General features: G+C 40.0%; 1 protein-coding gene across 1 annotated transcript in view; it reads right to left on the bottom strand.

The window, feature by feature from the left end:
* Nucleotides 1-12,965, bottom strand: part of MRPL3 (mitochondrial ribosomal protein L3) — a 44,530-nt gene that overhangs the window by 18,683 nt on the left and 12,882 nt on the right. The window contains exons 5-6 of the mRNA XM_029214666.1: nt 11,127-11,226; nt 9,464-9,524 (exon numbers count right to left, since the gene is read on the bottom strand). Coding sequence (XP_029070499.1) covers nt 9,464-9,524; nt 11,127-11,226 — 161 coding nt within the window. The remainder of the gene's footprint in view (nt 1-9,463; nt 9,525-11,126; nt 11,227-12,965) is intronic.

Genomic DNA, 12,965 nt, shown 5'->3' with positions numbered 1-12,965 from the left:
CCCTGTCACATTGACAAATGCCTAAATGTCTACCAGCAGACACAAAGGTTTTAATACAAACCCATCATGTATTTCCCCACTTTGTGGGAAACTGCCTTTGACTGCATGGCTCTGGATACACTTGTATATGCGGATAAAACAAAATGACCATGAGGTGAGGAGTGCTCTCAAGTCCATCCATTCTGAGTCCTCAAGGAAATTCCTTCAAAATTCTCATCACTGAGTTTTGCCCTTGCCACTGAAGATCCCTGTAAATGCTGGGAGTCAATTTCTACTCAACTCAGTGTTGTTGTCTAAACCTATTCCATCAGTGATATAAAACAGTTCCTGAGCACACAGGTAAGTCATGGTGGAATCTTCCAGTTGCTCTGTGTCCCATCACATACAGTTAAAAGCTGGCATGGAAGATCTGTATGGCTGTTACTCTCCAGGATGAATTTGTGACAGCATGACCTGAACTGCAGGTATTCTGTTTATGTCTAAAAACTATAAAGCTCCCATCAGTATCTGGGAACATTTTTACCAACAACTGACTGCTAAGAGTGGACCGCTTACAGCTTTCTGACATCAAATCTAGCTCATTCAATAGTATGAAGAGCCAAATGTGCAGTGATTCCTTTGAGTCCTCTTACAGAGGGAGCATTTTCCAGCTGTTCTAAGTAAACCCAGAACACCACGTTTGCTGTCCTGAGTTCAGTCTGCTCTTCTCAAAGAAGAAAACTCAAAAACTCAAATAATTCTGCAATATCATGGAAAGATACAACAGTTTTCTGAGTATTACTTCTTCATTAATATAGAAAACAGTGAGTTATACCACTTGGAAAACTGAGGGATTATTTTTTGGAAACAGATTTTTAGAATTGAAAGGAAACTTAGAATATGTGGAATCTAAAAAAGAAATGATACAAGTGAACATTTACAAAACAGAAACAGACTCACAGACCTAGAACACGAATTTATGGTTACCAGAGAGGAAAAGGGTGGGGAGGGATAAATTAGTGGTTTGGGATTAGCAGATACAAACTACAAAATATAAAATAAATAACCAACAAGGACCTACTGTATAGCTCAGTATAGTTATACTGAGCTACTGTATAGTTCAATATCCTGTAATAAACCATAATGGAAAAGAACATGATAAAGGATATGTAATGTGTAACTCAATCACTTTGCTGTACACCTGAAACTAACACGATATTGTAAATCAACTATACTTAAGAAAACAAAAACCCACATTAAAAAAAAAAAGAACCTTAGAAACCATTTACTCCCAAACCCTTATGTTAAAGATAATGAAATCCACATCCAGAGAGGTTAAGCCACTTGCCCAAGGTCAAATGCCTGGTAAATGAAAGTATCTGGTCATGCTTTTAACCCAGGTCATACTGCCTCTTGAGAAATAGAGTAAAGCAAAAATAAAGTAGCGTATCAGAGATGCATGGAGTTCTTTCAAGGGCATCCTCATTACACTGTAAATTCCTGATGTAGCAGGTATTATGTATTCTTAAAATTACCTAGAGTGTTTTTTTTTTGTTTTTTTTTTTGTGGTACGCGGGCCTCTCTCTCACTGTTGTGGCCTCTCCCGTTGGGGAGCACAGGCTCCAGACGCGCAGGCTCAGCGGCTATGGCTCATGGGCCCAGCTGCTCCGTGGCATGTGGGATCTTCCTGGACCGGGGCACGAAGTCGTGTCCCCTGCACCAGCAGGCGGACTCTCAACCACTGCGCCACCAGGGAAGCCCACCTAGACTGTTTTGTAAAGCTACTACTTTGCTATACAAAACAGTCTAAAGTAAGAGGCAATAATTTGATGTATTAGAAAATACCACAATCTAATTCCTAATGACTTAATGTTGTTAATTCATTTAAAAAGATATTTCCTATTGAGGAAAACAGATTTTTCCTTTAAAATTTTGAAACAAATGAAAAAACAGTAATATCACCAATAGCAATAGCAGCCAATAGCCCTGAGCATTCACTATGTCCCAGATCTTGAGCTAAGAGCCTTCTGTGCATTATCTCATTCAGTCTTTACAACATGGCTATGAGGTAGGTGCTGTAATTAGTCTTGTGTTAAACATGAGGCGACTGAGAGGTTAAGAAAGCTGTTTAGGTCACAGAGCTGCTGAGAAGTAGATCCATGCTTTCCCTAGACCACCTCTGATGAGACACTCATTTTGACTTGACTGAAGAGGGATTATTTTTAGAGACTACTTCCCTCTATAGTTTACTCATTTTGAAAACTGCATGCTTAAAAATTTACTGCTTTGAATAACTAGTAAATAAAGTAACTTATTAAAAATGAAATAAAATTGCAAATGTGCAGGGCTGGAGAGCAATTGTTCCCTGAAGGCAGTATCCACCTTGCTTTCCCTCCGAGTTCCCAGCAAACACCCACCAGTCAGAATAACAAGCTAGTGGGGAAGGCTTCCGACCATGTGCAGGCACCCTTCTCTGAACAGTGTGCAGGACTGCTCACACAGCCCAAAAAGTCTTTGCTTTGTTAAGAACCTACCTGGCTTTTTAATCACCTTAAGGCTCTGATGGACAATATTTCTGTACACATTTTGATATTTTAATGAAAGAACCCAAATTAACTCTCCCCAACTCCTTTCAGTTTCACTACCACGGATAACATTATCAAAGTAAGCACCTATTTTTCTACTTTGAGGCCAAAGGGTAATGAGAATTTAAAGCGCACTGTTAACTTCAAAAATAGTAAGATTACGCCAGAAATTGCTATTAAAGTAATATGATTGTGCCTGAAAATATATGGGCTGTTTTCAGTAGCCCAGACTTGTAGACAGAGTTTTAGATTATCTTTCACTCAGAAAGAAGTAGCTGAATGAGCTGTTTTCTGATTTCAATCTGGGATTCAAGAAATTACTTCAGGCTTGCCACTGTCATGAATTCAAAGTTCAGTAAGACACCTGGCAGGAAAGTGCCCCCATGCCCACCGTTATGGATGCATCACCACCTGTGTCCTTCAAGTCCTTTGAGACAGGGACCTAACATTTTCTCCTAAACACTGCAGAATGCGTTTTTACAGTTTTATTTTTATCTTACTTTAATTCTTTTCTGATTTCATTCCCTAAAAAAAGAAAAACTCTACAAGTTAAAATAAGCACTGCTAGGATTCAACAGAAAACAATGGACTAAACATCCTATGTTGAGGGTAGAATCAACAGTCATACTTTATCTCACCCACTCTTTATATATTATCTAGAGAGGTTTCCTCCTCAAAACTGAGAAAGAAAGGGAAAATGTTAGGCCCCCAAACCCATCATCTATTAGAAGTTATGGTGGAATATAATTACAGAATAAGAATATAATCTTTAAAAGGGTCCTAGTATAGGAAGTGGGTAGTGGTGGTGGTGTGGGGAACGTATCAATATATGTGCTATACTTTAAATTTTATTTAGAATAAATTACATAAAACTGACATATTTCAAAGACTGGGCCTTATTACCTATTTATAGCATAATGAAAACTGTGAAAAATTATTCTGCTAGAATGGTTTTATATATTAGATGTAAAGATCTTTCCCATATAATCTAAATTTGTATACTCAGACCTTTTAGATAAAAAACTATTTCTGGTTTATAAGTAAAAATTAAAAAGAACTCTAGTAAATATATATTCACCTCACACTCTAATGCAACAATGGTAAATTTACTTATTTATATAGAAAATTATATCCAAATTCAGCACAGGTAAATACAATGTATCTTTCAGTGTAAGGAGATTTCCCAATGCAATCATTAAAAGAGGAACATTTTAAAAATTTAAGGAAGCCTTCAAGAGGGTGCTACTGTTGGTTACTGGTCACTAAAAAGAAAATGTCTGCAGACAATTTCATTCTTGAAGTAGAAAGATTCTATTAACACTGTATTTTCTTAAATTAGTATTTTTCCATTTTAATTTTTCTTATTTAGTTAGTTATTTCTAAAGTATATTTAATCCAGCAATTAAAATTGAAGGTACAAGGTAAAAAACTTGAAATATAAGTATAGATTTAACCATTAAATATCACTATTACAACATGAGAAAAATGAACAATTTCAATTAAGAAAAAAGTCTCAAACAAATTCATCTCTAATGGAAATGAGATGATGAAGCCAGTTACTAAGGAGACCAGTTTTCAGTTTCATGCTAACTAAAATGGGGGTAATACAAAGGCCTGCTTTTACTGACAATATTATTTGAAACTGGATTAATTAGACTTGCCTGCTTTAAAACACATGTTCATGTTATAATTTGAGTAGAGTTGAGAAAAGGCAGGCACTGGGACTCTGTGCTGGGTAAAGGAGCAGCAGGAAAAGAAGGTCCACCGGTGAGTTCCTGACTATTCTCCAGTCCAGTGATTCTCAGAGTGTGGTCCCTGGACTAGCAACATCCACACAACCTGGGAACTTGTTAGAAATGCAAATTCTAAGGTACTACCCCAGATCTAATGAATCTGAAGATTGGTGGGGGAGTGGAGGTAGGGGAGATTGTGAAGCCCACTGAAGTGTGGGAAATGATGCTCCAGGCTGTGAACCCATGTCCCTCATCTGACCTAACCATGTCACTGCACCATTTTTTCTCTAGTGTTTGCACCTGTAACAGGATTAATAATAAAGACAATGGAGCCCAGAAGTTTCAAAATTTTAAAACAGGGGCTGAAAATGGAGGACAAGGTAGAAAATCTCTGGCTGTAAGTGAGCCATAGCAAGAGACTACAAGAACTCAGAGCCTATGTCCAAAAGATAATGGCTCCATTTACAGTTAACAAGGAAAAAAAAACATTCTCACTGGCTGCGAGGGCTAAAACACCAAGCGGGGGGAACTGTCCAAAAAATAAGAAGCATCAGGGAAAGGATGTAAAAGAATTTAAAAAGGAAAAAGAAAAGCAAGCAAATTCATGTGTGCGTGCACGTACACATGCACAGGAAAGTCAACAGCAAAGAGACAGCTTCCACCAGGACTGGGTGTAGCTGAGACCTAATAAACCTGCACCCAGGAGGAATCCAAAACATCTCCACATGAGGACAGAGCTCTGTAAATTCGGAAGCACTTACAAGCATCCTGACGCCATAATAACATGCCAGCTCCAAGAGCTGCAGCCATTGGCAACATTTAGTGAAAGGTCAAAGTCTTTTTCATTTTGATCTCAAGTAATACCCGGAAAAGGTACGCACACCAGAGTACAGTGCACATGCTACACAAAGTCAAACAGAAAACGGTACTGCAACCCACACAACAATGAGGGTTTTCTCAAATGCAGGCGCCCCTTTTCCAGAGTTGAATGTCAACTACTCTAAATCCCAGGGTTAGTTACTCTCCCAGCTCTCATCAGCCATCTAGTCCTGAGGCTGGCACATGGCTGTACACACTCTTGTTTTCTAGGTACATGATCTTAAAACACAAAACAAAACCAACACACTCTCCTTCCACTTTACACTCACAAGGAGAAGCCTGAAGTTTTAAAAATAGCTTTTAGGAAGCCAAGGAAACCCAACAGTAGCATATGAAATGAAAGCATCTAGTGAACACAGGCACTGAAAGGTTAGGCTCCAACCCAAGCTAGTCACAAACACTGCCACAGAGCATCTGCTAACAAAGGAATCTGACTTTGCAGGGCTTCCTGAATATCTCATTTACCCTGTAAAATATGTAATGGAATGCACACATTATTAACTGTGTGTAAATTAACAAATTACCGTGAGGCATTTTATCATACGTAATAATTCAGGAATTTAAAAAGTAAAACCATCTGATTCACAACACACACGTCTCCCCACTTACTCAAACCAAAGCTTTACAGCTCCAATATTTTGACTTCTTCACAAGGGTAGGCAGGACAAACGTTACCAAAAGACCAGTAATTTCAGACGCCCCAGCAAGTAGGAATGAGTTCGAAACAATCAGGAAGCAGGGAGAAAAAGAGGAAGGTTCAGTCTCTTTAAAGAGGCCCCACTTTCCTCTACTCCACCGCCAACCTAGCCCACTCCACTTCGAAATAGCTAATCAAAAGTTAAGGCCCCTGGGCTTCCCTGGTGGCGCAGTGGTTGAGAATCTGCCTGCCAATGCAGGGGACATGGGTTCAAGCCCTGGTCTGGGAAGATCCCACATGCCGTGGAGCAACTAGGCCTGTGAGCCACAACTACTGAGCCTGCGCGCCTGGAGCCTGTGCTCCGCAACAAGAGAGGCCGCGACAGTGAGAGGGGCCCGCACACGGCGATGAAGAGTGGCCCCCGCTTGCCGCAACTAGAGAAAGCCCTCGCACAGAAACGAAGACCCAACACAGCCAAAAATAAATAAATATTAAAAAGTTAAGGCCCCTAGGACCTGTGTGCAATGGCCCGTATTTAAAAGTAGGCAGTAATAATGTGGAAGTGAAGAAATATCTGACCGCATTTAAGAAACTGATGCTGGATTTATCTGGTTTCCTTGGATATAAGAAGCTGCTCTGTCTCGGTCACTGTGATTCTAAGGTTAACCCAGAGCACCAGTGGGCCACTGTTCATTTTCAAAGGGTTCTCAGTCAGAATATTCCAAAAACAAAACAGGCACATAAATCAGTGAAACTACCATCTATGCTGATAGAACAGGAAACAAGAATGGACAAGAGCTGGGAAATTGCCTGGTGGTCCAGTGGTTAGGAATGGGCACTTTCACTGCCGTGGGCCAGGGTTTGATCTCTGGTTGGGGAACTAAGATCCTGCAAGTCACACAGACAAGAGCTGATATCTGGAGTTAAGCTTAGCTTAGATCATGTGGATTCTAACAACTGATACTGAACAATTTATTTCTATTTTTTTTAAATTTTTATTTTTGGTTGAGTTGGGTCTTCATTGCTGCATGCCAGCTTTCTCTAGTTGCAGCTAGTGGGGACTACTCTTCATCGCGGTGCGTGGGCTTCTCATTGCAGTGCCTTCTCTTGTGGCAGAGCATGGGCTCTAGGTGCACGGGCTTCAGTAGTTTTGGCACACAGGCTTAGAAGTTGTGGCTCGCGGGCTCTAAAGCACAGGCTCAGTAGTTGCGGTGCACGGGCTTAGTTGCTCCACAGCATGTGGGATCTTCCTAGACCAGGGCTCGAACCTGTATCCCCTGAATTGGCAGGCGGATTCTTAACCACTGAGCCATGAGGGAAGTCGCTGAACAATTTCTTCCTTTTTTTTTAACTTCTTTATTAGAGTATAATTGCTTTACAATGGCATGTTAGTTTCTGCTTTATAACAAAGTGAATCAGTTATGCATATACATATGTTCCCATATCTCTTCCCTCTTGTGTCTCCCTCCCTATCCCACCCCTCCAGGCGGTCACAAAGCACCGAGCTGATCTCCCTGTGCTATGCGGCTGCTTCCCACTAGCTATCTACCTTACATTTAGTAGTGTACATATGTCCATGCCTCTCTCTCGCTTTGTCACAGCTTACCCTTCCCCCTCCCCATATCCTCAAGTCCTTTCTCTAGTAGCTCTGTGTCTTTATTCCTATCTTACCCCTAGGTTCTTCATGACATTTTTTTTTTTCTTAAATTCCATATATATGTGTTAGCATACAGTATTTGCTTTTCTCTTTCTGACTTACTTCACTCTGTATGACAGACTCTAGGTCTATCCACCTCATTACAAATGAGCTCAATTTTGTTTATTTTTATGGCTGAGTAATATTCCATTGTATATATGTGCCACATCTTTATCCATTCATCCAATGATGGACACTTAGGTTGTTTCCATCTCTGGGCTACCATAAATAGAGCTGCAATGAACATTTTGGTACATGACTCTTTGAATTACGGTTTTCTCAGGGTATATGCCCAGTAGTGGGATTGCTGGGTCATACGGTAGTTCTATTTGTAGTTTTTTAAGGAACCTCCATACTGTTCTCCACAGTGGCTGTATCAATTTACATTCCCACCAACAGTGCAAGAGGGCGCCCTTTTCTCCACACCCTCTCCAGCATTTATTGTTTCTAGATTTTTTGATGATGGCCATTCTGACTGGTGTGAGATGATATCTCATTGTACTTTTGATTTGCATTTCTCTAATGATTAATGATGTTGAGCATTCTTTCATGTGTTTGTTGGCAGTCTGTATATCTTCTTTGGAGAAATGTCTATTTAGGTCTTCTGCCCATTTTTGGATTGGGTTGTTTGTTTTTTTGTTATTGAGCTGCATGAGCTGCTTATAAATTTTGGAGATTAATCCTTTGTCAGTTGCTTCATTTGCAAATATTTTCTCCCATTCTGAGGGTTGTCTTTTGGTCTTGTTTATGGTTTCCTTTGCTGTGCAGAAGCTTTGAAGTTTCATTAGGTCCCATTTGTTTATTTTTGTTTTTATTTCCATTTCTCTAGGAGGTGGGTCAAAAAGGATCTTGCTGTGATTTATGTCATAGAGTGTTCTGCCTATGTTTTCCTCTAAGAGTTTGATAGTTTCTGGCCTTACATTTAGGTCTTTAATCCATTTTGAGCTTATTTTTGTGTATGGTGTTAGGGAGTGATCTAATCTCATACTTTTACATGTACCTGTCCAGTTTTCCCAGCACCACTTATTGAAGAGGCTGTCCTTTCTCCATTGTACATTCCTGCCTCCTTTTATCAAAGATAAGGTGACCATATGTGCATGGCCTGAACAATTTCTATATAAACATATTTAAAGGCTTGGTGACTTCATTCCATAGTGAGATAACCTCAACTGATTTTTGAAAAAATATTTCTGTAAGATTTAATGTTTCCTGGAGATTATCTAGCCAGTACTGGGCTTATCTTAACAGACGGTAAGATATTTAAAAAAAACTACAGTACCCCAAATACCACCACCCAACATAAGTATGATTCAAAGTCAGCATTTCTGTTAGAGTGAAAATTAAGTGTTAATTTCTACCAAATTTGAACCCTTGTTTACACATAACAAAATATTTTGCTTTTATGGAAGAGGTCTCTTCTAGTGCTAAGAGATGATGCCACGCTGTTGAAGACACCTAAGGTGTAATCCTATTCTTTCAGCTCATGATAGGATTTTAACACAGTTCCACAAATGCTTTATACAGTTAGTTACCTTAGGGGAACCTTAAGCACAACTATCGCAAATAGTGCAAGATGTTTGTAATTTAACTGCTTCCCTTATCTTTCACCAACAAACCATATGCTGCCTTTGGTCTTCAAACAGATGTGGGCCCAGCCCACAAGGAACATGAGTTCCTTGTGGGAACTCAGTAATGGACCTTTCTCTTAATCCCATCTCAAGAAGCACTCATCTCAGTTAAAAAGCTGTAACCCAAAATGAACTCTTCACAAACAACTAATTCGGTGCAATTTAAAAACCAGTACCATCAGTAACATTAAGGATTAGAGTTATGAATGAGAATAATGGTTACTTATCCTTTATTCACTGACTTTGAAAGGCTGCACTTCTTTCACTCACTCTGTTTTTTAATATACAAGGAAAACAAAAGGAAAAAACCTGTTCCGTGGACCTACGTTTTGGCTGTGACATCCACATACTGTCCCGGGCGAAAGTGAGCAGCATAAAGAGGAGTGCCTTTATAAAAAGAAAACAAAAAATCAGTATGAAATCAGCCCAAAAACAACTTCATTAAACATAAACTACATACAGGAAGCCTTCTAGCTATCAGATTTCAAAATGTCAGGAGAGTCTCTTCTGCAATTTTAATTATTAGAAATGTCAACAATAAAATAATAAAACTGCTCAACAAATGTATTTTAATGGACTGTATGTAGGCTGAAGTATGGGGCACATGGTGCTGGAGTGGCCAACAGCCCACGGCCACTGGTGCGCTTGTGCCTTCACAGAGGCCAACGTGATACTGGCTGAAACAGGCAAAACTCCTGTGACAACACTGTTCCCGCTGGTAAATACATGAGATTCTTGGTTGCTTCTGTGAATAACAATATGTTAAGATGTATTTCCTATTTCAAATAAGGAAAATAAAAATAAGAGAATGACTCAAAAAACACTGGGGCTGGATCAAGTCTTTTTTTTTTTCCTATTAGAGATAAATTATCCAAAAATAGGAATCAACATTAACATGATCCAGTAAAAGATTTTTTTTTTAAGTTGGAACCAATGTAGCAGAGAATGTAATCAAAAGCTATTTTTGTTTGTTTAAAACAGGGAGTAAAGTGCTGTAGGTTTAGTGTCCTTAAGGTAGGACCCAGCGTGGATTTATATGGGCAGAGAAAAACTTTCATTTAAGGAAAAATAGGGGAGATTAAAAAGTGACCGAATTTCTACGAGGTTGAATGACCTGAACTGCTGATATCTGACCATTTTTCACCCCCACACAGAAAAAATATCATATGGTTTGTGCTACAGCAAAAGTTAATGTGGACTTAATTTTTATACTTGTTAGTTTAATTCCATGTACTTTACCTCAAAGATGAAAAACTTGCACTTCAAAAAATACCTTCAATTCTAAGTTATATCAAGGCTGACTCTACCACCCCTATTAATAAGGCCTATTGCAATTGTATTCTACTTCAAGAAATTCAGTTCAGGTATTAAAATATCAAATCTTAAAACATCCTTCTACAGTCTACTTGTTAGAGAACTCAAGTTCAAGAGATAGGGAGCTTTTCTGAAGTTCAAAGACATCAAAATGCCATTAACTATATGAACCAATATAATCATAGTGCCAAATCTTACTTTTTGACATTCCATGGAGTAGGTAAAATACTTTGAAATTTTTAAGTAAGAATCTTTACATCAAGGTGCTATGGTCAGTCACTTTCCTGTTTCAGGCTACATTTTCTCAAATTATCCTATCTCAGTGAGGGTCTATTCTTCCCTTAATAAAATGCCAGCCTACAAACAGTGAACTTCACATTTTAAAAGTTCGTTTATTTATCTGGAGTGGCTTTTCCAAATGTGAAACTCTCTGTACATTAAAAACAAAAGCATTCCTCCCTCTTTCATGGAAAACAAAGAATTCTCTACAGTTCTTTCCACCTAAAAAAGAAAAAGACTTGTTTGTCCCTAGTGATTAAATCAGTTACAGTTCTATATTTAAAAATAAATGTTTGGGACTTTGTATTGTGAATTCAGCTTTATTGAAAGGGCTTACAGTAACAAATCACATATTTGGGTATTTTTACCTCCCTCTTCTCCCCGACCTCAGATTACCTGGCTTAATTACAGCATTATCTGTTACATTAAAGATTTTAACTTTCTGTTTTGGTGGCAATCCAAGTTCTTGGTAAAATTCCAATATAGATGTAGATTTCTAGAGGAAAAGCAGCATATATAAGTAACACATTAATTACAAAAAGTGGAATTTAATGCCTAGAGATCTAAACTAAGTTACTAACACTCCAGGAAAACAAATTAAAGAGCACTCTGCTTCCCCAATGAACAAAAGAGTACTCTATAGCCCTTAATTAAGGGAGGTGAGATTTTCATCCATCACACTCAGAATTGGCATAGCGTAGCTCATATAAAGAACTGGCATAGTGTAGCTCAAAGTATACGGGGAAAGACTCTTGTTCCACAGGAAAAGAAATACAGTCATGCTCATATTTGGATTTTTTTTTTTTTCTTTTGCGGTACGCGGGCCTCTCCCGCTGCGAAGCACAGGCTCCGGACACGCAGGCTCCAGACGCGCAGGCTCAGCAGCCATGGCCCACGGGCCCAGCCACTCCGCGGCATGTGGGATCTTCCCGGACTGGGGCACGAACCCGTGTCCATTGCATCGGCAGGCGGGCTCCCAACCACTGTGCCACCAGGGAAGCCCTCATATTTGGATTTTGACTGGAGACCGTCTGTATCAAGAACCCCAATCTTGAGAAATTTGGCTCTAATTTCCCTGCTGTGTCCAAGCAGCTGGGAGGAAACATGACAAGTCACATTCAAATGTACAATCAGACTTCACAGTGAGTCCCAGTGTGGCCTGGCCAACCCACATTCCCCTGTTAAATCCCTCTCACACCCACAATACCCTGTTAAATCCCTCTCACTCCCCAAGGCAGCTCCGCCACACCCTCTTAAAACCTCCAGCACTCTCCCCTCCTTCTCCCTGCTTTGAGCTGATAATGTTGCTTCTTATTGCATTGAAAAAAACAGAAGAATCGAGAGCCCTTCCCCAAGCTTTTACCGCCAAATCAATCATCACCCTCCCACCCCACTCCAGGTGCACAAGAGGCACATGGGAAGCTTTCAGAGAACACCAAGGCCAAGGCCTCAGCTTGGAGGCTGTAACTTCACCGGTCTAAGGGGGCATCCAGGTGTCAGCGTTTTTTCAGCACTCCATATGCTTCTCATGTGAATCTGGGGCTGGGAACCACAATAACAGATGAACTGTCCATGTTCTTATTAAAGCCAAATCCTTCACTGTGTACTGACTCCTACCTCCTCTCACCTACTCAATGGCTTTACTCCTGAAACTGCCCCCACCATCTTCTTACTCAACAATTTCCCCCTTTCCACTCGAACTTTCCTAGCAGCATAAAAGAATCACAATAACTCACATTAAAACACAAACCTTTCCTTGGCCACATTATCTCCTCCAGCTAATCTTTCTGTGCCTGCCCACGACAAGGCTTTCATCAGGGGCTTCCAGCCCCTCGTACTCAATGGAACGTGCTGGTCAAAATCACCAAATGCCCTGGTCACCATGAGCACTGCTTGGCACAGGCAGCTGCTCTCTCCTTGGAAGGCCTCCACTCCACTTCCAGCTACTTACTCCCTGGTTCTTTCACAGGCTAATGACCCACTTTTCTAACATCCACCCCAAACTCTACTCTGAACTACAAATTTTTCTGCCCAATTGCCAAGTCAACATTTCACTTTGATGTCACACAACAAGTCAAGTTTAACTCATCTAAACTTGAACTCAACACGCTCCTGCCCCGCCAGGCCTGCTCTCCTCGTCTTCCCAATCTCAATAAACAGCAGCTCCATACTTGTGTTTAGACGAAAAATTCTATGGTCACCTACAACTCTTCTCTTTCTCACATCCCATGTCCA

This window comes from Monodon monoceros, unplaced genomic scaffold (assembly GCF_005190385.1).
Source record: "Monodon monoceros isolate NGI ecotype Baffin Bay Population unplaced genomic scaffold, NGI_Narwhal_1 Super_Scaffold_11, whole genome shotgun sequence".
Taxonomy (NCBI): domain Eukaryota; kingdom Metazoa; phylum Chordata; class Mammalia; order Artiodactyla; family Monodontidae; genus Monodon; species Monodon monoceros.
Note: the sequence above shows the minus strand (reverse complement) of the source record. Positions and strands in the feature narration are given on the sequence as shown.